The sequence below is a fragment of the Globicephala melas genome, chromosome 13, assembly GCF_963455315.2.
Source record: "Globicephala melas chromosome 13, mGloMel1.2, whole genome shotgun sequence".
In the NCBI taxonomy this organism is placed as follows: Eukaryota; Metazoa; Chordata; class Mammalia; order Artiodactyla; family Delphinidae; genus Globicephala; species Globicephala melas.
The window spans coordinates 78,449,037-78,475,961 of NC_083326.1; the positions used below are offsets into that span (position 1 = coordinate 78,449,037).

Sequence of the window (26,925 nt, forward strand, 5' to 3'; positions counted from 1 at the left end):
AAAAGAATAAAATATCTAGGAATAAACCTACCTAAGAAGACAAAAGACCTGTACGCAGAAAATTATAAGACACTGATGAAAGAAATTAAAGATGATACAAATAGTTGGAGATATACCATGTTCTTGAATTGGAAGAATCAACATTGTAAAAATGACTCTAGTACACAAAGCAATCTACAGATTCAATGCAATCCCTATCAAACTATCAATGGCATTTCTCACAGAACTAGAACAAAAAAGCTCACAATTTGTATGGGAACACAAAAGACCCTGAATAGCCAAAGCAACCTTGAGAAAGAAAAACGGAGCTGGAGGAATCAGGCTCCCTGACTTCAGACTATACTACAAAGCTACAGTAATCAAGACACTATGGTACTGGAACAAAAACAGAAATATAGGTCAATGGAACAGGATAGAAAGCCCAGAGATAAACCCACGCACATATGGTCACCTTATCTTTGATAAAGGAGGCAAAAATATACATTGGAGAAAAGACAGCCTCTTCAATAAGCGGTGCTGGGAAAACTGGACAGCTACATGTAAAAGAATGAAATTAGAACACTCCCTAACACCATACACAAAAACAAACTCAAAATGGATTAAAGCCCTAAATGTAAGGCCAGACATTATTAAACTCTTAGAGGAAAACACAGGCAGAACACTCCATGACATAAATCACAGCTAGATCCTTTTTGACCCACCTCCTAGAGAAATGGAAATAAAAACAAAAATAAACAAATGGGACCTAATGAAACTTAAAAGCTTTTGCACAGCAAAGGAAACCATAAACAAGATGAAAAGACAACCCTCAGAATGGGAGCAAATATTTGCAAACGAAGAAACGGACAAAGGATTAATCTCCAAAATTTACAAGCAGCTCATGCAGCTCAATATCAAAAAAACAAACAACCCAATCCAAAAATGGGCAGAAGACCTAAATAGACATTTCTCCAAAGAAGTTATACAGATTGCCAACAAACACATGAAAGGATTCTCAACATCACTAACCCTTAGAGAAATGCAAATCAAAACCACAATGAGGCATCACCTCACACTGGTCAGAATGGCCATCATCAAAAAATCTACAAACAATAAATGCTGGAGAGGGTGTGGAGAAAAGGGAACACTCTTGCACTGTTGGTGGGAATGTAAATTGATACACCCACAATGGAGAACAGTATGGAGGTTCCTTAAAAAACTAAAAATAGAACTACCATATGACCCAGCCATCCCACTACTGGGCATATACCCTGAGAAAACCATAATTCAAAAAGAGTCATGTACCACAATGTTCACTGCAGCTCTATTTACAATAGCCAGGACATGGAAGCAACCTAAGTGTCCATCAACAGATGAATGGATAAAGAAGATGTGGCACATATATACAATGGAATATTAGTCAGCCATAAAAAGGAATGAAACTGAGATATTTGTAGTGAGGTGGATGGACCTAGAGTCTGTCATACAGAGTGAAGTCAGTCAGAAAGAGAAAAACAAATACCATATGCTAACACATATATATGGAAACTAAAAAAAAAAAAAATGGTCATGAAGAACCTAGGGGCAAGACGGGAAAAAAGACGCAGACCTAATAGAGAATGGACTTGAGGACACGGGGAGGGGGAAGGGTAAGCTGGGAGGAAGTGAGAGAGTGGCATGGACATATATACACTACCAAACGTAAAACAGATAGCTAGTGGGAAGTGGCCGCATAGCACAGGGATATCAGCTCGGTGCTTTGTGACCACCTAGAGGGGTGGGATAGGGAGGGTGGGAGGGAGGGAGACACAAGAGGCAAGAGACATAGGGATATATGTATAACTGATTCACTTTGTTATAAAGCAGAAACTAACACACCATTGTAAAGCAATTATACTCCAGTAAAGATGTTAAAAAAAAAAAAAAAGAACCTGCATGCCTCAACTAAAAGTGCCGCAGCTAAGACCTAGAGCAGCCAAATAAATAAATTACAATTTTTTAATGTAAAATAAAATAAATAAAAATGAAAGGATTTTTCAAGAGAAGCTGTGGGTGAAGGGTGAAGGGTGAACTCAACTTTTTCATCTTCCGAAAGTGCAACTGACCTTGGGTGGACTTTCTAGCTCTAATCCTTCGAATCTAAAGGGGCAATGTCAACTCTGTTAATAGACCACACTGCTCGTGGTAGAATTGCCTCTGATGGGTGAATTGTACATCGAATGGGAGTTCTTGGTATGAACTTGAAACTCCTGATAAGGAATCCACAGCCTTGGGGATCCTTGAGTAGCATGACATGACCCCTGCAGGGACCCTAGGAGCTATACTGATGGAGGTTTTACGAGAGCTCTTGTCCCCTAAGCCAGGATGGTTCCCACACCTGCTTAATGTGGACCTCACCACCTTGCACCTGAATGGCCACTTGGAAGTGAGGGCGAGGAAGAGCAGCCCCCGAGGACCCACAGAAGAGACGCCTGTTGCTGCCGTGCGTCAGTCAGATGCCAAGTGTGGTCAGTATTAATCTCATGTGTCTAAATGCTTAATTAGACCTAAAAGAACCCTGTGTACGAGCCCAGTAGAAGCCTTCCTATTTTAACAAATATGCTGTGATATAAAACCGATCACTCCTCTCTTGCCCTTATAAATATAGTAGAGTTTGTCGTAATAATTAGCACAATGATCTGTAGGTGTGTGTCAGTGTGTCTGAGTGTTTGCCCATAATTAGTTTTCTAAAGTAAATGAAAAGAGCCCCCTTGAATTCTTATTTACATAAGGAATCTGTGGGGGAAAGCCTATTCTCATACAAGCTACAAATGGCACCGATATCTCAGATACAGAAATGTGCATCCACTGCAATGAAGAGTCAAGAGTGAGGATCGAGTATGGGTTCCATCCAGCCCGTTCTCTTTGCTCCCAGGTCAGCTGAGGCTTTCACACTCTGCCCCAGAAAGAAGAGATATGAACCCAGGAATGTTCTAGATGAGCTTTGAGGAGACAGAAGAATTTCTAAAAGAGATAAGGTATGAAGGTCATAAAGGGAAGATTTATATTTATGCAGAACTAATAACGGCAAGTCACACTGGGAAAGCCATACAGTGTGGTTCCAATAACGAAGGAAGGGAAGTAGACATATTATAGATACACATACAAACACAACACATGTACACAAGGACTTTTATCAATGTATTAAGAGCAGCTCTAGATGTTCTCTATGGCAAGGGGAAGGGGACTTTGAGCCTGGATGGCTTACATTTTATACTGCTTTTATTTTCAGAACAAAGCTTATCTGGGAGTCACTTCTGTAGTTAAAATTATAATTGGAAATTGTGTTTTAAAAGAATTTGCAAAAAAAGGGGGATTTACAGTAGGATTCCTTTTTAATACTGAGCTACTCTTATGCATTTAAAATGTGATTCAGTTCACAGAAATCCAGTGTACCCTTTCAGATGCTCTGACAAAAGACAGCAAGTCATTTGTGTGCTGGGTGGACAAATGGGGGAATCAAAAGACAGACAACTCATCACACACTTAAGAATTGTTAGGTTTTTCCTTTTTCCAACACAGTAACCGTGGAATCCCTGGACTGAAGGCCAAGAGGACCAGAATCCCTGAGATTGCTCCCTCAACTTTTCACATGGCTGAAATCAGCGCCAGCTTACCTATGTAAGTGTGTCCACAAAGCCAGAGGGAGAAGAGAGACGGGTAAGAACACTGGGGAGACTTAGTAACCCCTAATGCTTATGCTAAGTCTATCTATAGGATTATATCCACAGATCTATGTCAGTGTTTCCCAGCCTTTTTTCAATGACCCCTTAAAGAAGTTTTTAGATATTTTTTTCCAATCGTGACGCCCAACTCCCAATGAAATTTTAATACCACAGATAAACTGGGTATCTATTTATGTATATGACTCTACGGAGATCTGCAAACTATTATATCAAGGTTTTTTTCCCCACCTCTCTCCCCTAAAAACCCATTTGTGCCCCATTAGGGGTGATTTCACCCCTGTGAGAATGCATGTTATGTATGTGTGTATAAAACAAAAGGTCCAGCATATACTCTCTACTTTCTTCATCATGTGTCCTGTGTCCTCAATTTCCACAACAGTCAGGTATTACTTTTACCAGGGGAAAAAATAGGATTTTTTCCCTCTGTGTGTGTATGCATGCATGTGTATATGTGTGCGTGTTTTGGTAGTGCCACAGGAGTAAGATCACACTCATAAATTCAAATGCAAAACAAAAGAAAAGAACAAAAGGAAAAGAAGAAAGTAAAAAGGACTTTGAGAATGCATACACAGCAGGAGAGACGGTTTTGGCCAATACCAATCACAACAGTTCTGATCCAGCTCAACGTACCTGGACTGCAAGGCTACCAGTGATGAGAGACATACTATAGCTCATACAGTCTCGTTTTCTTGCCCTGCTTTTTCTACAAATGCCCATGAGGTACTACTGGGGACAGGACTGAAAGCCGAGCAGACCATCTGTTGAAAAGCACTGTGGGTACACCTGAGAGTGCCAAGAATTACTGGTCTCAAACACAGTCTTCCTCCCACCCAGCACCCACCAGGGTACTGGTGCTGGAAAGCTCACAGGAACCAATGGTTTTGAAAGATTCAGTTCTGTTCAGAAAGACCTGTGACGTCGGAAACCCCACTTCATCCCATGGAGAGGAAATAAAAGTAGGCTTAAAATTGCCAAGTTGGCAACAAAGAACCATCCCCAGCAGGGCTACCAGGGAGAAGGAGAGAAGAAACCAGACACTAAGCATACAACCGAAACCAGAATGAGCCGAGTAATTCTGCAAGTGCCTTTGGCTACATTCCACAGCGTAAAAGGCTGACTTCTCAAGCCTCCTCACCCACGCCCCAGTGGGGTTTATTCCCAAATCAAAGCTGTCCCGAGTGGGAAGAACCCCCAGAATGAAAAAAAAGCACTATATACAGTTTGACCCTTGAACAACGTGGGTTCGAACTGCGTGGGTCCACTTATACATGGATTTTTTTTTCCAATAAGTCATACATGATCTGTGGTTGGAACTGCGGATATGGAAGGCCAACGATGGGACTTGAGATATGTGGATTTTGGTTTCCTTGGTGGGTCCTGGAACCAATCCCCTGTGGATACCGAGGGATGACTGTATATCTGACACAAGTTTCACAAAACAATATTAATACTTAGCCTCACTACATGCAATGCATTCCAATATAATCTAGTCTAGGATAGTCTATTTCATATTTTTTAATGCTGGTCACAGCCCACTAAAATAAGCTCCTTGAGAAAAGGGAACCCTTGTACACTGTTGGTGGGAATGTAAATTCATGCAGCCACTGTGGAAGTAATATGCAGGTTTCTCAAAAACCTAAAAATAAAACTATCATATCACCCAGCAATTCTACTCCTGGGTATATATCCAAAAAAACCAAAAACACTAATTCAAAAAGATACATGCACCCCAATGTTCACAGCAGCATTATCTACAACTGGCAGGATATGGAAGCAACCTAAGTGTCCATCAACAGGTGACTGGCTGAAGAAGATGTGGTACATATATCCAATGGAATGCTACTCAACCATAAAAAAGAACAAAATTTTGCCATGTGCAGCAAAATGGATGGACTTGGAGGGCATTATGCTAAGTGAAATAAGTCAGAGAAAAAACAAATACTGTATGATATCACTTACATGTGGAATGGAATGTAAAAAATACAACAAACTAGTGGATATAACAAAAAAGAAGCAGACTCACAGATATAGAAAACAAACTAGTGGTCACCAGTGGGGAGAGGGAAGGGGGAGGGGCAACATAGGGGTGGGGCAGTAAGAGGTGCAAACTATTAGGTATAAAATAAACTACAAGGATATATTGTACAATATATGGGGCATATAGCCAATATCTTCTAATAACTATAAATGGAGTATAACCGTTAAGAATTGTGAATCATTATATTGCACACCTGTAACTTATATAATATTATACAACAACTATATTTCAATTTAAAAAAGAGACCAAAAAATAAGCTCCTTGACACTGGTCTTGGCAATGGTTTTTTTGGGTATGACACCAAAAGCACAAGGAAAAATAAATAAGTGGGACTATATCAAACTAAAAAGCTTCTGCATAGCAAAAGAAACAGTCAAAAGATGAAAAGGCAATCTACAGAATGGGAGAAAATACTTGCAAACCATATGTCTGATAAGGGGTTAATAACCAAAATACGTAAGGAACTCCTACAACTAACTCAATAGGAAAAAACAAAACGGATCCAATTAAAACATGGGCAAAAGGCCTGAATAAACATTTTTCCAAAGAAGATTTACAAATTTACAAAAGGCCAACATGTATATGAAAAGGTGTTCAGTATCACTAATTATCAGGGAAATACAAATCAAAACCACAATGAGATTATCACCTCACACCTGTTGGAAAGGCTACCATGTAAAAGACAAGAGATAACAAGTGTAGGTGAGGATGTGGAGAAAAGGGAACCCTTGGTCACTGTTGCTAAGAATGTAAATTGGTGCAGCCACTGTAGAAAACAGTATGGAGTTTCCTCAGAAATTTAAAAATGGAACTACCATATGATCCAGCAATCCCACTTCTGGGTATATATCCAAAGAGGATGAAGTTATCATCTCAAAGAGATATCTGCACCCCCATGTTCATTGCAGCATTGTTCACAATAGCCAAGATAGGGGAGCAACCTAAATGCACATTGATGAATGAATGGATAAAGAAAACATGGCATACACACACACACACACACACACACACACACACACACACACACACACAATGGAACATTATTCAACCACAGAAAAGAAAACATCCTGCCATTTGCAACAACATGGATAGAACTTGAGAGCGTTATGCTAAGGGAAATAAGTCAGACAGAGAAAGACGAATACTGCATGGTCTCACTTATATGTGGAATCTAAAAACATTGAATTCATATAAACAGAGAGTAGAATGGTGGTTGCCAGGGACTAGGGGTGGGAAAAATGGGGAGATGCTGTTCAGAGGGTACAAACTCCCAGTTACAAGGATAGGTTCTGGGGAATCTAACGTACCATATGTTGACTGTTTAACAATATTATATTGTTAGCATTTGAAAGTTGCTAAGAGAGCAAATCTTAACTGTTCTCACCACAGAAAAAAGGTAATTATGCGAGGTAATGGATGTGCTAACTAACCTTATTGTGGTAATCATTTCATAATACGTGTGTGTACTAAGTCATCACACTGTACACCTTGAACTTACACAGTGTTATTTGTCAATTACATCTCAATAATGCTGGGGCAAAAAACAAACAGGCAAAGGGCAGCCTGTCTCACTTCGCCCCCAGCTTGTAGATTAAAAGATCGTGTGTCTGTCAAGCCAGGTTCTGCCTTCTGGTCAAATTCCACTTCACTCTGTGATCAACACAGCGATGAGTGAGGGAGATGCACAGTCTGGGGAAACCATGGCCAGCAGACCCCAAATGTCCCTCCCACCTTCCACAGCAGCAACCTGCGTTCCTAGCCTTCCTGCAACCCTCCCCACATCCTGAGGTCTCAGCAGCCAGTCTCTCTGGCTCTCACAAAATCATAAAAATAAGGACTCCCCTGGTGGCGCAGTGGTTAAGAATCCTCCTGCTAATGCAGGGGACATGGGTTCGAGCTCTAATCCAGGAAGATCCCACATGTCGCGGAGCAACTAAGCCTGTGTGCCACAACTACTGAGCCTGTGCTCTAGAGCCCACCAGCCACAGCTACTGAGCCCACGCACCACAACTACTGAAGCCTGAGTGCCTAGAGCCCATGCTCCGCAGCTAGAGAAGCCACCGCAATGAGAAGCCCACGCACCACAACGAAGAGTAGCCCCCACTCACCGCAACTAGAGAAAACTTGTGCACAGCAACGAAGACCCAACGCAGCCAAAATAAGTAAGTAAAATATAAATAAATTCATATAAAAAACCCATAAAAATCAAGCCCAACTCCAATCAGAAAAGCATCAACCCTCTGTTAAGTCTCTGATGTCCCAAATATGTCTGGTGAAGGGGTATGTTTCCAATACAGATTTCACACAGAAGCTTGAGTAACCTTCGTAAAATCAGATCTGATCGTGTCTTCCACTTAAATCACTTTAAGGCCTTAGAAGGGAGAATCACTGCCTACAACAAGGCTTCTGCCAGGGCATACTACAGCCAGTGAGCCAAATGTAGCCAGGCACCTGTTTTTAAATAAAGTTTTATTGGAATATCACCACGGCCGCTTATTCAGCTATTGTCTGTGGCTGCTTTTGCTACGATGGCAGAGATGACACAGACCACTTGATCTGCAAAGCCTAAAACATTTACTATCTGGCCCTTTACAGAAAAAGTGTGCCCATGCCTGGCTTTCCTGTCTCTCTTTTCATCATTGTTGTAAAATATATATAACATAAAATTACCATTTTAAACATTTTTAAGGGTACAATTCAGTGGCATTAAGTACATTCACATTGTTGTGCCACCATGGCCACCATCCATCTCCAGAACTTTTCCACTTCCCAAACTGAAACTCTACCCAGTAAACACTAACTCCTCATTCCCCTCCTCTAGCCCCTGGCAACCTCTATTCTACTTTCTCTCTCTGTGAATTTGCCTATTCTAGGCACCGCACATCAGTTCAATCATACCATAGTTGTCCTTTTGTGTCTGGCTTAGTTCACTTAGCATAACGTTTTCAAGGTTCATCCATGTTGTAGCAGGTGTCAGAATTTCATTCCTTTTTATGGCTGAATAATATTTCATTGTACGGATGGACCACACTGTGTTCATCCCTTCATCTGCTGATGGACACTCGGGTTGTTTCACCTTTTGGCTGTTGTGAACAGTGCTGCCACCTGCCTAACCCAGGAGTCTCTTCTTGCATCACCTGCCTGCTCCCTTAGCCACAGAGGCCTTCCATCAGTTCCTCCAATGGGTCATGCTCCCTTCCTGAAACACCTCCCACCCCTTCCACCATCTTAATCCCTAATTAACCTTCAGTCCAAACAGTTCTTCTGGAAGTCACGCCGACCAAACCCTCCCCAGTCCCCCCACTCAGCTCCCTGCCAGTGCAAACTCAATCAGCTCCACAAGCTCTGACAGCATCCTGCACTTTCTCCTGATAGCCTGTAACACTGTTCGTAAATACTGGACATAAGATTATAACACCTGGGGCTCCCCTAGTGGCGCCGTGGTTGAGAGTCCGCCTGCCGATGCAGGGGACACGGGTTCGTGCCCCGGTCCGGGAAGATCCCACATGCCGTGGAGCGGCTGGGCCCGTGAGCCACGGCCGCTGGGCCTGTGGGTCTGGAGCCTGTGCGTCTGGAGCCTGTGCTCCGCAACGGGAGAGGCCACAACAGTGAGAGGCGCGCGTACCGCAAAAAAAAAAAAAAAAAAGATCATAACACCTATGTGTGGTTACTGGACTAGTGTCAGTCTTCACGAGGCCAAGGGCTATGTCTTTTTCCTTTCCATTGTACCCTGTCGACTAGCCCAGAGTCTAGGACACAACACATTTCATCAATTCTAAGATGCACACAGGATGTATCTTGCGATCAACGTCTTAGATTCACCCGCATATGGTAGTGAGAGCTCACGAAACACCGGCTAAATCGTTGAAATGGAAATGCAGTGAACCGTTCCCCAGTGGTTGCCCCACCTCAGAGCTCCCAGAACCGGGGTCCACGCCTTTCACACACGACAGTTCCCAAATTTAGACTCTTCCCCGCATCTCCTCATAGGATTATCCATAACCATTTTATCTTCTGTGCCTCAGATGCAATTTTGTTAAAGGTAAATATTTAAAACGTGCTACTCACTTCTGTGACCCTGTTTAGCATTTCTTCCATTTTTAATACACTGAGACCTCAAAAACCTGCAAGGGACCCAGGTCACAGTCAGCCTCTGAGGGGCCCTGGAGGGAGCTGCCCCATTTCTCTCATTAGCCAGCATACAGCCACAGATGCCGTGTCGCCCTCTGCTGGCAGCAAGTCCCACCTACGCCCCCCCCACCCCCCCACCGCCCCCACCCCCCACCCCCGCAAGTCAGAGCCAGGCACAACCCATGTCAACTTTCAGGATTTTTCTCCCCTGGGTGCCTGTGGCCCCACCTGCAGCTTCTGTGGGACGACCTTTGCTCTGACAGTCCACTCATCCGCTCCCTGAGCCCCCTCCCACCCCCAGCAGACCTGGGCATGTATCTCAGGTATAAACACAGAGCAAGTCCCAGGCACAGGGTCGGTCAGGGCAGCACCATCCAGCACCGCAGCCACGTGACACAGGCAGCCAGTCCACACTTGGAAGGTGGCCGGTACGAACTGAGCTGAGCTGCTGGTGTGAGATACCCTCCAGATTTCAAAGACTCAGTGTGGAGAAAAGAATGCAAAGTATTTCCGTAATAATACTTTACACTGATTCTACTGTGAAATGATCACGTTTTACTATATTGGGTTAAATGACATATCATGAAAGTTAGTATCACTCGTTTCTTTTGACTCTTTTAAGGCAGCTACTAGAAACCGTAAGGTCGCGTATGCAGCTGGCGTCCTATTTCTAGGGGCAGCACTAGGATAGACTCTGCAGGGACTGGCAAGTTTTCCTGTAAAGGGCCGGACGGTAAAGATTGCGGCTTTTCGGGCCACCCTCAACTCGGCCATTGTAGCAGGAAAGCATCCACAGACAAAACAGAACGGAACGAATCTGGATGCGTTGCAGTAAATTCAGATTTGGCTCCTGGGCTATACTTTTCCGACCCCTACTGTACAGCATTAATAGTATTAAAAGGGGTCATTTCTGGGAAATTCTGGACCAGCCATTAGGGAAAATCCACCTTTCATTCAACTGGAGGAAGGAAATACAAGTTGATTTGAAGCTTCCCTGACTGGGAGGCTCAGCTGCCCCCGGGAACCCACCAAATGCACTCACTTGGGCGTGTGGGCCTCGTCTACGCGGTGACCCAGCTGGAACTCGTGAGACTTGCTCCGATGCAGGGCCGTGAAACCCGGGATCAGGTGGATCAGCTTCCGGGAGGAGGGCGGCGGGGTCCCCGGGGGCTTCAGCTTGTTCTTCCTCCTCATGGGTGGCGTGCCGGGCGGGGTCACGGTGGTGACGATGTTGGGGGTGCGCGGCGGGGTGCGGACCGTGTGCCGCTGCCGGGGCGACGGAGGCAGGGACCGGTGGCCCGACTCCAGTGGCAGGGGCGGGCACAGGCCCGGGTAGGCGTCCACAGTGAGCCTGTCCACGTGGGTGTACACGGGGGGCCCCGGGCTGGGGCTGGCGTGACAGTAGTGCTGGACGCACTTGGACTGGACCCTGGGGCTCTGGGAGAGGTGGGTGCGGATCCACGGGGTCGGCTCCGGGGGGCACACGGGGTTGTTCTCCTTCCCCGTCTCCGTGGTGGGCCACTGGATGGTCCAGTCTTGTTTGGAAAGGTTGCCTCCTGAGTTGGGACAAAGGAGCAGAGACGACAGATGAGCCATGAGAAAGTGGGTGAATTACACTGTAGGCACATTACCGTAGACGCGCGTTACACCGTATACACCGTGCACCGTGCGTGTGCTGATTACAGCGTGCTCTGTACGCATATTTACATAAATTATGCACGGTATGGCTGTGTGCACATTTACATAAATTATGCACGATATGTTGTACGCATATTTACATAAATTCAACCACACCCACTTGGCCCCTCCAAAAAGAATGAAATCCTTTAGTTGACCGTCTCACCATAATCCCCATTCAACAGCCTTGCCCTCCACTGTCCAGGGTTGGGGAGCCCACAGCTCAAATGTCCAAGGAAAGAGCATGGCAGGTGTGGGGAGAGGCGAGGAGGCTGGCAGGGACAAAAGCGTAGAGGTAGAAAGGAGATTTTCTTGTCTCACAACAGTTTATTAGAAGAAATGGAGCACTAAAAAAAAATCCTACTGCCTGAATGCAGCTGGAGGTGTTTTTCAGCCCTGATATAAGCTAAGTCAGAAAATAAAACTAAATCCTATAGTTCACTAACATTTTTCACTCATTTGCTGTATTAAGAGTGCAAATACGTATTTGGTCTACACATACAGACTCTCAGGCTACAACGTGCAGTCCTACATCCTCTACACTAAGAGACGTAAAAGCGTAAGGGTCGAATACTGAGACCCAACGTTCAGGCTCCAAAACCGTCTAAGTCAGGGCAGGCACTGTCCTGGGTCCCTTTTCCGGTGTCTTCTCGAAGGCAATATATGGTGACAATGGGAAAACTGGCTCAGGAGGCTGAAGGGACAGGTGAGGGCAGACCTCCAGGCCCATGTGGATTTTATACCAAGTTCAACAGGAAGCCATTGAGGGTTTTGATCTAAAGTTCCTTTCTCTAGTTAGCGTCTATCACCATACAAAGATATCACGTTATTATTGACTATATTCCCCACGCTGTAACTAGACTTATCGTGGTGATCGTTTTGTAATATATAGAAATTTCAAATCACTATGCTGTATACCAGGAAGTAACAGAGTGGTGTAGGTCAATTATACTTCAAAAGACAAACAAACTTATAGAAAAAGAGATCAAATTTGTCATTACCAGAGATAGGGGTGTGGAGGAGGGGAACTGGATGAAGGCTGACGAGAGGTACAAACTTCCAATTATAACATAAATAAGTACTAGGGATGTGCTGACCACATGACTAACATAACTAACACTGCCATTTGTTACACAGGGATGTGGTTAGGAGAGTAGATCCTAAGAGTTCTCATCACAAGGAAAAAACTAGTTCTTTTTCTTTTCTTTTGTATCTATATGAGATGATGGAGGTTCACTAAACCTACTGTGGTCATCACTTCATCATGTATGTAAGTCAAACCGTTATGCTGGACACCGTAAACATACACAGCGCTGCATGTCAATTATTTCTCAGCAAAACGGGAAGACAGAGAGAGAGAGAGGTAATAGAGGATAGATAGACAAATAGATAATAGATGATAGATAGATAGAGGCTGCTGCTTGGACAAGGAGAACCCAGTTAAAGGGTATCACAGGGCTCCCGCTGAGAGAGGATGCTGGCTTCCACTTGGGTGGTGGCAACACAGATGGAGACAAGTCAGTAGGTATCAAGAGAGGACCACGGGGCTTCCCTGGTGGCACAGTGGTTAAGAATCCACCTGCCAATGCAGGGGACACGGGTTCGAGCCCTGGTCCGGGAAGATCCCACATGCCGCAGAGCAACGAAGCCCATGTGCCACACCTACTGATCCTGCGCGCTAGAGCCCACGAGCCATAACTGCTGAGACCGCGAGCCACAACTACTGAGCCTCCGCTCTAGAGCCCGTGCTCCACAACAAGAGAAGCCACTGCAATGAGAAGCCCGCGCACCACAAAGAAGAGTAACCCCCGCTCGCCGCAACTAGAGAAAGCCTGCACGCAGCAACAAAGACCCAACGCAGCCAAAAATAAATAAATAAATTTATTTATTTTTTAAAAGAGAGAGAGGACCACGTGGCAGGACCTGGCAGAAGGTGATCGAGTGGGCCCTCCCATCAGAGGCCAAGCTGAAATAAATCCCAACTCGTGGCCGACTGGCAATAACAATAATAATTACTATAAGGACCATGACAAGAGCTAATTTATAGAGCATTTGACAGTTTACAAAGTGCTTTCATGAACACTGACTCACTGCCCCTTTTTTAATTAAAAACAACTCATTTTGTTGTTACATATTCATTACAGAAAAATTAGGAAATTCGGATAAGGGAAAAGGCAATGTTGTTCTACAGCCGAGCCATCCTGCCTATTAACGCTCCGCTGTGGCGCCTGCCAGCTGGTTTGCTGTGCTATTTTTTTTTTTTAAAGAAACACCATAAGATCTTATTTAATGGTTTGTCATCTGTTTTCTTCATTTGTTATATTGGGACTGTTCCACATCTTACTTAATTTTCATAAATCTGTGTGCAAAGGGCCATTTTGATCTCTACTTTGTAGATGAGGAAATGTATGTGCAGAGATGAAGATGTTTCCAAGGTTGCAGCAGAGATGGGAGCTGGCCTCTGGGATTCAAACCCAGGATCTTGGCCAACTCAACAACGAGGGCACAGGGCCTCTAGGACAGTGGGACCTGCATTCACCGAAGACCCTGGACCGTCATAATCCGCACAATGGAAGCAGGAGCTGGAGCAAGGGCTACTTCTGGCAAGAGTCTCCCTTTTCCTTCCTCCCAGACTTTGCCAGAACATTCTACCCAAATCACCATCACTATGGTGTGTCGATTCTCAAATATTTGCACATACACATTAGCCCAGGGTCTAAGAGAGCCAGCTCTGGAGTCAGATGACTTGGCCCTAATTCTGGCTCTCCTACTTCCTGGCTGTGTGACCTTGGACACTCATCAAACTTCTCTGAGTCTTAGCTTTATCAGCAGTGAAACAGGAAAATAGTAGACCTGCTCGGGGGAATATTATGAGGATCAAATGCAATAACACAAGCAGGGTGCTGAGCCCAGCACCTGGCACACAGCAGGCCTTCCATAAACGTTAGCTGATTGTACTGTAATTCTTAACACCATGGTGATGCGTTGCTACCTCCCGTTTAAAGCATATGCACCTGTGCTGAGAGCTGAACACGGCACCAGGTGACGTCACCTCCCTGTGTACCTCTCGGAAGGTGATGTTCAGAGAGGCTGAATAGCTCTGAGAGCTGGGGGCAGACAGAGAATCAAGCCCAGATCAGCTTGATTCACCCAGCAAGCTCTGGATTGATGTATTTGCTCAGGAAATACAAACACATTGGCAAATGAGCCTAAGTAAAACATGTGTAAGAAAGTAAATCTATTTTTTTAAGTTATCTTAATCACATACCACACTCCAAGGCCACAGGGAAGTACTTTGGGCATTATCGCTAGAGCTCATGCTCCCTTGAGTGAAGTGAAAAGAATATGGGACTGCGACTCAGAGAGATCCAGCTTAGAACTCTGGTTCCACTGCTGATCAGCTCTGTGATCTTGGGCCAGTTACTTGACCTCTCTGAGACTCTGGGGGTTTGTAAAATGAGAATGAATAATCATGGCTCCCTTGGAGGGTGCAGTGAGGATTAAACACATACATTCATTCATTCACCCAAGTATATTTCACAAATATTTGAACTCTTCTTGTATACCAGGCACTGTTCTAGGCACCGGGATACAGCAATGAACAAAAGAGACAGAAGTTCCTGTCCTCACAGAGCTCATGTTCTTGGTAAGGAAACAGAGAAGAAAAGGGGATGAACAAAAAAAGTAACATTATATTACTTATAAGATGTCATATATAATATAATGCCTATAATATGTCAGTGATAATAAATGCTAGGGAGGAAAAGAAAGCTGGACGTGGGCACCAAAAAGGAGTATTGGGGCTACTTCAATCAGAAAAGGATGCAGACGTGACAGTGGGCATTTGAGCAAATACCAGAGTGAAGCAAGCAGCGAGTTAATGAGACACAATGAGTCGAGCTGTCAGCACAGAGCCTGGACCACATGATGATGCAGACAAATGGGCGGGTGCTTGAGGATGAGTGAGACGTCTGTTCTGGATGCCTGGGACTCATCCAGCCTGCTCCCCAGGCACTCGCTATACCAGCGCCTGGCGTCAGGCGTTTGTCTCCCCTGTCCTCGAGATGCTCACAGGCCAGTGGGAAGATCAACGATGAAATAAGCACTCACTGCAATTGCATTCCCAGGTATAGACCCAAAGGAATTGAAAGCAGCACTCAAATGTCTGTATGTGAATGTTCACAGCAATGCTAGTCACAACAGCCAAAAGGTAGAAACAACCCAAATGCCCATCGACTGACAAATGGATAAAGTAAAGGTGGTGCGTCCATACAACGGAATATGATTCCACCATCGAAAAGAATGAACTACTGATACAGGCTACAATTTGGATGAACCTCGAAACCACGATGTCAAGTGGAATCAGCCGAACATGAAACGTCACATAATGTATGATTCCATTTATACGAAATGTCCAGAATAGGCAAATCGATAAAGACAGAAATCAGACTAGTGGGTGCCAGGGGCTGGGGTGGGGGAAGAAGGAACGGGGGCAACGGCTTAATGAGTACAGAGTTTCCTTTTCGGGTGATAGAAGTGTTTTGGAACTTGATAGAGGTGATGGTTGCACAACGTTGTGAACGCACTAAATGCTGTGGGATCGTTCACTTTTAAATGGTTAATTGTATGTTCTGTGAGTTTCTCCTTGCTTAAATAAATGTAAGTACTCACAGTATGGAACCAGGATTCCAATGTTAGAGAAAGTGCAGGTGAGTGAGAGCAGAGGGGAGGAGGCCAGCTTTCTGGGGAGGGATGGGGAAAGGCATCCCGGAGGAGCAGACACCTAAGCTCAGATCTTGAGGATGAAGGAGAACATCCTAGGAAAAGGGCAGAGTGGAGGGTGTAGGAGGAAGGATGAGGACAGAGGGAACAGCAGGGCCAAGGGCCAGGAGACGGCAGAACGTGGTGAGTCTGGACTGCAAGCAGTTCAGTGTGGCTGGAGATATTCCGAAGGAGGAAGAAATCCAAGCTGAGGCTGGAAAGAAGGGCAAAGGTGGACCGTCCAGGGATTTGCTCTGCTAAGTGGAAGGGGATGGTGACTGATCCCCTGCAGTGGCCTCCTGCAGAGCTCCTGGAAACCTGACACAGCCCAGGGCGCAAGGCCACCAAACCCAGGAATAAGCAAGGGGGAAGCTCTGGTCTACCATCATGCAGCTGTAAGCTCCAGGCCTGGACCCCAGCCCCACAATCATGCCCAAGGAGAGGCTGGTACTCCCACAACCATAAATGATAGCATGAAGGCCAAGTTCCTGCTTGGCCATACTGTTATATCCACAAGCCTTGGGCCCCAAACCCCTGCTTATGCCGAGGGAAGGGCTGGCTCTCCCAGTGGGAAAATGCTGAGAAGTGGGTTAGGGCTGGAGGCCAAGGTTCTTTCCATCACATCACTGTTACACCCCAGCCCCTGCTCATACCAGTGGACATGCTGGCGCATCCCTGATCCTGTGGCTTACAAACCAGAGCCCAAGGGATGGAGTCCATTTGCCACGGGCTCCTGCAGGACGCAGGGTGCTGGCCCGGAATGCACGCACTGACTGCTCTCTCTGTCCCCTTGTGATTAAAGCTGTCCCAGAGGCCCTGGTGCAGGGCTGTGTGAGCATCCATTCTCGCTCAGTAGGACCCACTGTGCATAGGGGGCATGACCAGATGAGTGCTGTGGAAAGACGTGTCTGAAGCCAGCCCTCCAACTGCGCGAGTGCGAGGGGCACGGGCTGGGCGTGGGGCTGGGGGTGAAAGGAGAAAGGATCGTACAGGTCAACGGCAGCCGCAGGAGCCCAGCCTGAGGCTGCTGAAGGCACCTGCGTGGGAGATGACGGGGACCAGGAGTGGAGCTGTGGCAGCAGAGATGGAGACGAGTTGGGTGACTAGTATAAGAGGAGGAGGAACGAATAGCCGCCGTGTGCTGAGCACTTACTATGTTCCTGACGCTGCTGTTCCAAGTCATTTACTTGTATCAAGTTAACAGCCACACAGCAATCCTACAGAGCAGACAAAAATCACTCTATTTTATAGACGAGGAAACTGAGGCACAGAGAGTTTAAATGACTCACTCAAGGCGATACAGTTGGAGAGAAGGACAGCTGGGCTGGTGGTCTGCGCCCTTGAGCGTGACACTAAGTCAAGGCTGACGTCCCGGTTCCCCCCACCCCTGGGTCACAAGGTGGCTGGCTGGGGGCATGCATCACAGCAATGGAAAACACAGAAGGAGATGGAGCACAGGGCAGGGCGGGGGGCGGGGGGGCAAGTTCAGGGTCACACCAGCCAAATCTGAGGTTCCTGCGGGACATCTGGGCAGCGATGCCCAGGACACAGTAGAATTTTACCTTCTCCTCCTTTGCTCCCAGGAAATCCTGGGAGAACTGCTCAAGAAGAAGTTATTTTTCTAGGCTGAGAGAAGTGGTCGGGAGATTCTAAAACCTCCCAAGTCTGTCCAAGAGTGTCAGACTCCTCTTAGAATTTTTTTTTTTTTTTAAGAAAGACATGCCAGGGGCATCCCCTGGTGGCACAGTGGTTAAGAATCCGCCTGCCAGTGCAGGGGACACGGGTTTGAGCTCTGGTCCAGGAAGATCCCACATGCCGCGGAGCAACTAAGCCCGTGTGCCACAACTACTGAGCCTGCACTCTACAGCCCGTGAGCCACAACTACTGAGTCTGTGCTCTAGAGTCCACAAGCCACAACTACTGAGTCCACGTGCCACAACTACTGAAGCCTGTGCGCCTAGAGCCTGTGCTCCGCAACAAGAGAAGCCACCACAATGAGAAGCCCACGCACCGCAACGAAGAGTAGCCCTCGCTAGCCTCAACTAGAGAAAGCCTGCGCGCAGCAACGAAGACCCAACACAGCCAAATATAAATAAATAAATTAGAAAAAAAAGGAAATACATGCCATGATTTAATCATGTTCACCTTTTGCCTCCTCTCCCATTTGACCCCTGAATCTCCAGAGCAGACAGCCCATGGCCCTGAATTACAGGTCAGGGAGGAGAGGTAATGAACACAACACCCACTGACTGACTCCCTCAGAAGGAGAAGGGACACCTCATCATTTGGAAGACTTGCTTTCTGAACAGAAAGAACAAGAATAAATTCTAAGTAAACATCAAGCAAGGAAGTGGAAGTTTTTATATGCACAGAACACCCTGGACTTTGCAACATGATGTTTAGAAATGAACTTGCCCCAACGTTTCCTGTGACTCAGTTTCTTCATCTGTAAAATGGAGATCACATTAGAGCTTTCCCCTAGGATTATTCTGAGGATTAAATAAGACCATACAAGCAGGACATTTAGCACTATCTCTGGCACACAGCCCAATGCTGCATAAACGTTAGTGAAAACGGGAGTAAAACCACCTATGTTATGTGACGCCGGTGAGGACTAAATGAGGTAGATGTGGATATATAGTGCCAGGTCTTCAGGGCCTGTGTCCCTGATCTGGCCAGCTGCCATCCCCTACTGGAAGTAAACCTGTGATATCAAAAGCCACTGAGTCTGGGTTTCCCTGGTGGCGCAGTGGTTGAGAGTCCGCCTGCCGATGCAGGGGACACAGGTTCGTGCCCCGGTCTGGGAAGATCCCACATGCCGCGGAGCAGCTGGGCCCGTGAGCCATGGCCGCTGAGCCTGCACATCCGGAGCCTGTGCTCCGCAACGGGAGAGGCCACAACGGTAAGAGGCCCGCGTACCGCAAAAAAAAAAAAAAAAGCCACTGCATCCTTATTGTGGTTGAATTGTATCCCCCGCAAAGCTATGTTGAAGCCCTAACCCCCAGTGCAAGTGAATGTGATCTTATTTGCAGATAGGGTCTCTGCAAATGTAATCAAGTTAAGATGAGGGAACAGTGGATTAGGGTGCACCCTAAACCCAACGACTGGTGTCCTTAAGAAGAGGAAAGGACACATAGAGGAGGAGGCCATGTGAAGACAGAGGCAGAGATCGCAGTGACACAGCTACAAGACAAGGATCGCCAGCAGCCGCCAGAAGCTGGGAGAGAGGCACGGGACGGATTCTCCCCTACAGCCTTCTCCTTGATTCTTCTCCACCAGCACCTTGATTTTAGACTTCAAGCCCCCCAGAACTGGGAGAGAATACATTTCTGCTGTTTCAAGCCATCTAGTTTGTGGTGGTTTTGTTACAGCAGATCAAGGAGACTAACAGAGCCTTCAACCAGGAGTCAACAACATTTACTGAATACGGACTGCGGAGTTATGATAGAAAGGTTAGCATTTGGAGGGCCCTGCCAGGCCCAGTTAGGGGATTCAGTGCTTGTCTTACCTGCCCTGTAAGGTAGATGTTACTGATCTGTTTTATAAATGAGTTCTATAAAGTCCCATAGTTGGTAGTAACCTTCACCTTCACGCTTCCCCTTTATCACATGGCATCTGAAGTTGAGCTGGGACCCACGGCCCCCCACAGCCTACAGTTCCTCCGAACACACACACACACACACACAGAACTCCATGAGATTCAAGGAAGCACTGAGTTGGTCCCAAGGATCGCTGTCCTAAAGTTTCAAAGTCTGAGAGATAAAAAGAGTGGAAGAAAAGCTTTACTCTTTCCAAATTCCCTTCTCCAACAAATTCTCTTCTCCTTTACCCTTCCACTAAAAAATCAGAAGTGTGGGGATGCAGAAGCAAAAAGCCTCATTTCATTAACCAAATTGACAGCCGCTCAACTGACAGGGATTCAACTTCTCTCTGCCGACGCTTCAGAAGTGTTTCACTGATGGGCTATATTACATCAACTCTTCCCCTCTCTCTTTTGATCCTCTTTTTAGTAAAGTCTGAGGCAAGAGGGTAATTTTTCATTTTAAATAGGGAAGGTGTGGCACCAAGGTGCTCTGGGGGTTATTAATCGTAGCCCTTGCTATCTTGTCATCTGTTTCTGGAAAATCATTTTATTTCAAGTCTTGAATGGGGTGGGCAGAAGGGAATAGGTTTTAAGAAATGAAAGGTCTAAGGATTGATTAAAGACATTCCAAGGTGCAGGGATTTTTATTTTGACATTCTCTGATAAGCGACCAAGAGAAATAAAAGCCATTCTCAAGGGAGAAAGTGATTTCAAAAAGTCTAGGCAAGTGTCTAACTTCTTTGTCCCTTTCCATAAACATTTTATAAACAGGCCAACGTCTGGCTTGGACTTTGTCTGAATTTCAGTGCCAGCATCAGAATGTATATATGCTACTATTCCAGAATCACCCCTGCTTGTAACTTTTGTGAATATTTAAAAACACTTGTTAGTTTAATCCTCACAACTCTCTGGCAAGAAAAAGAACTTTTAGGACTTCCCTGGTGGCGCAGTGGTTGAGCGTCCACCTGCCGATGCAGGGGACGTGGGTTCGTGCCCCGGTCCAGGAGGATCCCACATGCCACGGAGTGGTTGGGCCCGTGAACCATGGCCTCTGAGCCTGCGCATCTGGAGCCCGTGCTCCGCAACGGGAGAGGCCACAGCAGTGAGACGTCCGCGTACCGCAAAAAAAAAAAAAAACAAAAAAAAACAGAACTTTTAGATGCTGGCTGAAAATACCTCACTGGAGTCATTGGTAAAGCAAAAAAATAGTAACAATAATAATTATTATTAACACTAACAAGAGTTACTGTTTATTGAACACTTACTATGCACCAAAGAGTATTCTAAGTATTTTACATGCATCACTTCACATTATCCTCACAAGACCCTTTGGAGAAAATTCTGCTACTGTCTTCATGTTACAGTGGAGGAAACGGAGGATCATCTGAGAGACTGAGTGGCCCAAGGTCACACAGCTGATAAGTGGTACAATGGGGTTTCCAATACAGGTCTGTACCCCTCACCATCCCGATTTTTCTAGGAGCCTCCCAATGCTCAGGAAGTGGAGACACAGCCAGAAGGCCCTTGAAAGGCTGAACCATTTTACACAGACCTTTCGGATCAGCATTTAGGGCAATGCCATCTGACCCTTCAAAAAAAAGTCAAATATGATACTCACTATAGACACAATCCCTGAAAGAGTGAAACCTGAAATCCAGGATGAATTTTCAAGTTTCTGGTTTGTAGTACTTGCAAAAAGAAGCAAATAAGGACAAATGAAAAACACACCATTGCCAAAGCAATTCAACAGTGGCAAGAATCTTAATCTAAGACCGCATTAATGAGCTTGGCATCCGGCCAAACTGTGGGTCCCACTGGGCACCGTCTCCAACCCTGGATGTCCCCAAGCTGGACCAAACAAATGCACTGACCCCAGTCTGTGCAGGTCATCTGGGAGATGGGCCAGGGCAGGGAGCTTGGGCTCTGACCCAGTAATGCTTCCTAGGTCCTGCCCTACGAGGCTTTTGCGATTTTATTATCCACCAGGAGATCTAGCCAGATTAACGTTTGGTCACGAACTTTAGGGTAGTTTTTCTGTTCTAACAAAGCTCCTTTTTATAAATAAAAAAAAATTGTATTGAGGTGAAATTCACATCAACCATTTTTAAGTGCAGAATTCAGTGACATTTAGTACATTAACAATGTTGTCTCTATCAATTCTAAAAAGTTTCCATCACTACCCCCCAAAAATCCCATACCTACTAAACAGTCACTCCCCACCTCACCCCCTTCTCTCAGCCTCTGGTAACCACTAATCTGTTCTCTGTCTCTGTGGATTTACCTACTCTGGATGTTTTGTACAAATGGAATCATACAATAAGTGATCTTTTGTAACTGGCTTCTCTCGCTTTGTATCATGTTTCCAAGGCTCATTCATGTTGTAGCCTGTATCAGAATCTCATTCCTCTTTATGGTTGAATAATATTCCATGATATGGGTAGAACACATTTTGTTTATCTATTCATGAGTTGATGGACATAAGGGTTGTTTCCACTTTTTGGCTATTGTGAGCAGCTCTGCTATGATAATTTGTATACGAGTATTTCTTTGAACAACTGTTTTCAATTCTTTGGGGTAGATACCTAGGAGTGGAATTGCTGGGTCACCTGGTAATTCTGTCTAACCTTCTGAGAAACCACCAAACTGTTTTCCACAGTGGCTGCACCATTTTATAGTCCCACCAACAATATACTAGGGTCTGATTTCTCCCAATCTTAACCAACTCTTGTTATTTCTATTTATTTATTTATTATTAATATTATTATTGTCATCCTAATGAGTGTTTAACAAAGCACTTTTTTAATAGTACTATTTTTTAATTAATTTATTTGTATTCTGGGGGGGCACGCCCTGCAGCTTGCGGGATCTTAGTTCCCCAACCAGGGATCAAACTCGCAGCCTCAGCAGTGACAGCACGGAGTCTTAACCACTGGACTGCCAGGGAAGTCCCAGCAAAGCACCTTCAATCACGGCCATAGCTAACGTTCATTGAGTGCTTACTGTACACCCCACTGCTGCCCCGCCATCTCTCACCCTGATGCCTTATTTCGTTTATTTCTCACGACAACTCTGTGGGGTTGGTGAGGAAATTAAGGCTTTGGAAAATTAAAACACTAGCCCGAGGCCAAGCTCCAAACCCTGGTGTTCTGACCACAGATCACATTCTCTTGGCAGCTATACACAGCACATCTGAATTAATCCTCATAGCCATGCAGGGTGACATGTATCACCAGCCCCATTTTTCAGATGGAGAGAGTGAGCCCCACAGAGCAGCAGGGACCTTCCCTAGGTCCACCCACGTAGAAGTTGCCAGGTCCATCCAACTCCAAACCCCATGTTCTTTTCCCTCCGCTGTATATTCTTTTACAATATTTAGTGTTTTAATTGTTAAGTACAATTAAAATTGTGACTGGGATGCAGCCAATCTCCAGAATAAAGAGAGCAACCACCACCATCTGTTGGACAGTTTAAACTGAAAGAAAGCCCTTCCTGGTTAGTAACACAGTTAGAATTGCATGGAGGAAACTGCAATAAAACACCCCCCAGAGTATCTGGCGGTGAGAATGTTTGATAGGGCAGCAAGCCCTGGAGGTATTGATGGGTTCTGACACTGTACACTGCAGTCTCCTTGGAACCGTGGCTCTGAACCCCGGTGACCGTCAGCATCACACGGCAGCTCTGAACAGCCTAATACGAACGGTGAGCAGAGTGGATGGCACAGTGCACTGGACTCCAGGATTCCTGGGTTCCAAGCTTCCCACAGAGCTGAGTGCCCGTCACCGTTCTCTGTTCATCACCTCCACCCTGCTACCCACTCTCTCTCCTCCCCTGCCTATTTCATTTTCCTCACATCCCTTACCACTCAGTGGAATTATTCTTTTATATCATCTGTTCTCATTATTCACCACCGTTATATTCTATAATATAAAGTCACTGCAAACACTGAATTAGCCAATATTGAACCATGGCTCCTAGTGGAAACACAAGGTTAGGTTCCTATGACCCTCTGGTGACATTTTCATCAACTGATCCCCACATAATCTTGTTTTATGAATATTTCTGTTTAAAGTCAGAATCTAATAAGTTATTTAATATCTATGTTGCTGATTCATTAACATTCAACTCATGGCCAACAGCACTGTCACTCCTGCCTGAAGGAATCTTACATAACACACGTATTTTCTGGAAAGGCACATCGCAGTCTGCTTGTGCCCAGAAGCACTGGATAGCACTTCAGCACTATGCTCAGGGGTCATTTTAAACAGAGAAATCACCCCCCAAAAACACAAAAAATGTGAAAAACTTGAAAAAAAAAAAAAAAAAAACCTCCCTGACAGTATGAGAGCTGAAACAAGAAGACAGAGCATGAATCTCAGCTGAGAACGTGAACACCAGGAGACTCAGACTTCTCCCCACTCCACAAATCCAAGTATTGATTTTAGGATTACGAATAAATTTTAGGGAGTAGGCAAATTCACGGAGATGAATACAGAATCCATGAAGGATTAAGACTGACTTATTTATCTGTTTGTTTATCGTCTGTCTTCCCCACTGGAATGCAAGCTCTTAAGAAGACAGATGCCTGGGCTAGATTTCTCATCACTGCATCACCCAGCACCTCGCACAGTGCTTGGCAACAAATAAATGCAGATGTTTTTCCCCAGCACATATGTGTATCAAATCATCATATGGTATCATATGGTACATCTAAAACTGATACCATGTTATTTGTCAATTATATCTCGATAAAGCTGGGGGAAATTTTTTAAATAAATATAAACTGTTTTGTCTCAATGCATAAATTATACACTGCTTCAATAACTATTTGTGGACTGAATCAATTCTTCATAAATTCTAACTGCCATGACTGATAACCTTGTTTGTATCACCCATCCTGAATTCACCAAGCAGGGAGATGGGGAATACCTTAACACAGCTAAGATCCTATTCGTGCCAAGGGCTGCCCCGCAAAGATAAAGTCTTGAGAAATAAAGGCCTGGTGACCAAAGAAAAAGAGTAGGAAGATGCCCTTATCTTGATCCTGCCTCCTTCTGGCTCTGTGTCCTCTGAGTAATAGCTGTGTCTCTGCCCCGCCCCAGCGCCCTGCAGAAGGATGGACTGTCCCCTGGGCCTCTGAGGGACAAGGTGGAGGTGAGAAGGCAGGGGACCCATCGGGCTCAGACCAGTTCCCAGGGATGCAGCAGGAGAGAATCCACACAGGGACAAGCCACACTGGAGAAGGATGCTTTCTGAGATGCTTCTAATTCCAGAACTCTCTGTCGCTCCATCACTCTGCCTCCCTTTGAGTGACAGGTGTTATATTAGTTCTATAACTTCTTGTGTTGGAAAATTCAAGAAAGCGGAAGGTGGCATTAGATGACCTTAGGTGCGGCAAGGCACCCTATTTTTATCTCCAGACAACTGACTGGTACAGCAGGTTTTCTTAATCCTCCTGCCTTTTCCCTCGTCGTGTGGAATTCAGTGGGACCCGCACCTGCCCTCATTTCTCTCCCAATTTCCCTCTGCGGGGAAATTGCTTGTGAAAGCTTTAGAGCCTGGTATGGCAGGCAGTCAATCTGTTCAGGTTACCCACATAGACAGAAATGTGGATGCTTCCAGGAAAAAGATGTTGGGAAAACTTTTATTAACCCCTGTCACCCCTCTTAACCGAGGCAGACACCTCCTTGGGCACCAGAGGGCTTTTCGGAGACCTCTGGATTTAGCACCTCCTGTGATAACTCCTTGTCACAGAATGGCAGAACCCAACTGAGTTTGAATCCCGGCTCTACTAATTACAAGTTGTGTGACCTGGAGTCAAGTGCTTAACCTCTCTGAACTGCGCTTTGTGTATCTCCAAAGGGAATGATAAAAGCACCCACTCCGTAGGGTTGTTTTGAGAATTCATGAAAATAAAGCACTTTGCAAACAGTCTACCTGCCCTCGTTGTCATGACTGTTGCTCTCGTTGGTTAGCTGTAATTCTCTTTCATTCCCCAGGCAGCTATGTACGTTCATCTTTTAGATTAGACACCCACTACGTACAAGGCACTTGGATCCACAAAACCAGCGGCTTCTCCATCCACATAGAATTTATACCCTACAAACCAGATTATGAAGACTTAGCATGAAAAAGAAGTTTAAAAAAACCTCATTAATAATTTTTATATTAACTACATGTTGAAAAGGTTACGTTTTTTGGACATACTGGGCTACATAAAATATATTGTTAAATTTAGTGTCATTCCTTAAACGTTAAACATAGAGTTACCATACAATCCAGGAATTCTACTCCTAGGTATATACCCGAAATAACTGAAAGCAGGGACTCAAACAGATACTTGCACACTGATGCTCATGGCAGCATTATTCACTATAACCAAAAGGTAGAAACAACTCAAGGGCCCATCAACAGACGAATGAATAAACAAAATGTGGTCCCTCCACCTAGAGTCTGTCATACAGAGTGAAGTGTGTCAGAAAAGAGAAAAACAAATACTGTATGCTAACACACATATATGGAATCTAAGGGAAAAAAAAAAAAAAAGGTCATGAAGAACCTAGGGGTAGGACGGGAATAAAGACACAGACCTACTAGAGAATGGACTTGAGGATACGGGGAGGGGGAAGAGTAAGCTGTGACAAAGTGAGAGAGTGGCATGGACATATATACACTACCAGACGTAAAATAGATAGCTAGTGGGAAGCAGCCGCATAGCACAGGGAGATCAGCTCGGTGCTCTGTGACCACCTAGAGGGGTGGGATAGGGAGGGTGGGAGGGAGGGAGACACAAGAGAGAAGAGATATGGGAACATATGTATATGTATAACTGATTCACTTTGTTATAAAGCAGAAACTAACACACCATTGTAAAGCAATTATACTCCAATAAAGATGTTAAAAAAAAAAGACAAATAAAATAACAAGCATTAGTGAGGATATGGAAAAAAAAAATGTGGTCCATCCACACAACTGAATATTATTCAACCATAAAAACAGATGAAATTGTAATACATGCTACAACATGGATGAAC

At 45.1% G+C, this 26,925-nt stretch overlaps 1 protein-coding gene across 4 annotated transcripts in view; it reads right to left on the reverse strand.

Annotated features, from left to right (window-relative positions):
- Positions 1-26,925, reverse strand: part of KSR2 (kinase suppressor of ras 2) — a 404,863-nt gene that overhangs the window by 242,586 nt on the left and 135,352 nt on the right. For all 4 annotated transcript variants that reach the window (XM_060310061.1, XM_060310063.1, XM_060310060.1 and 1 more), the window contains one exon: positions 10,916-11,429. In XM_060310061.1, coding sequence (XP_060166044.1) covers positions 10,916-11,429 — 514 coding nt within the window. The remainder of the gene's footprint in view (positions 1-10,915; positions 11,430-26,925) is intronic.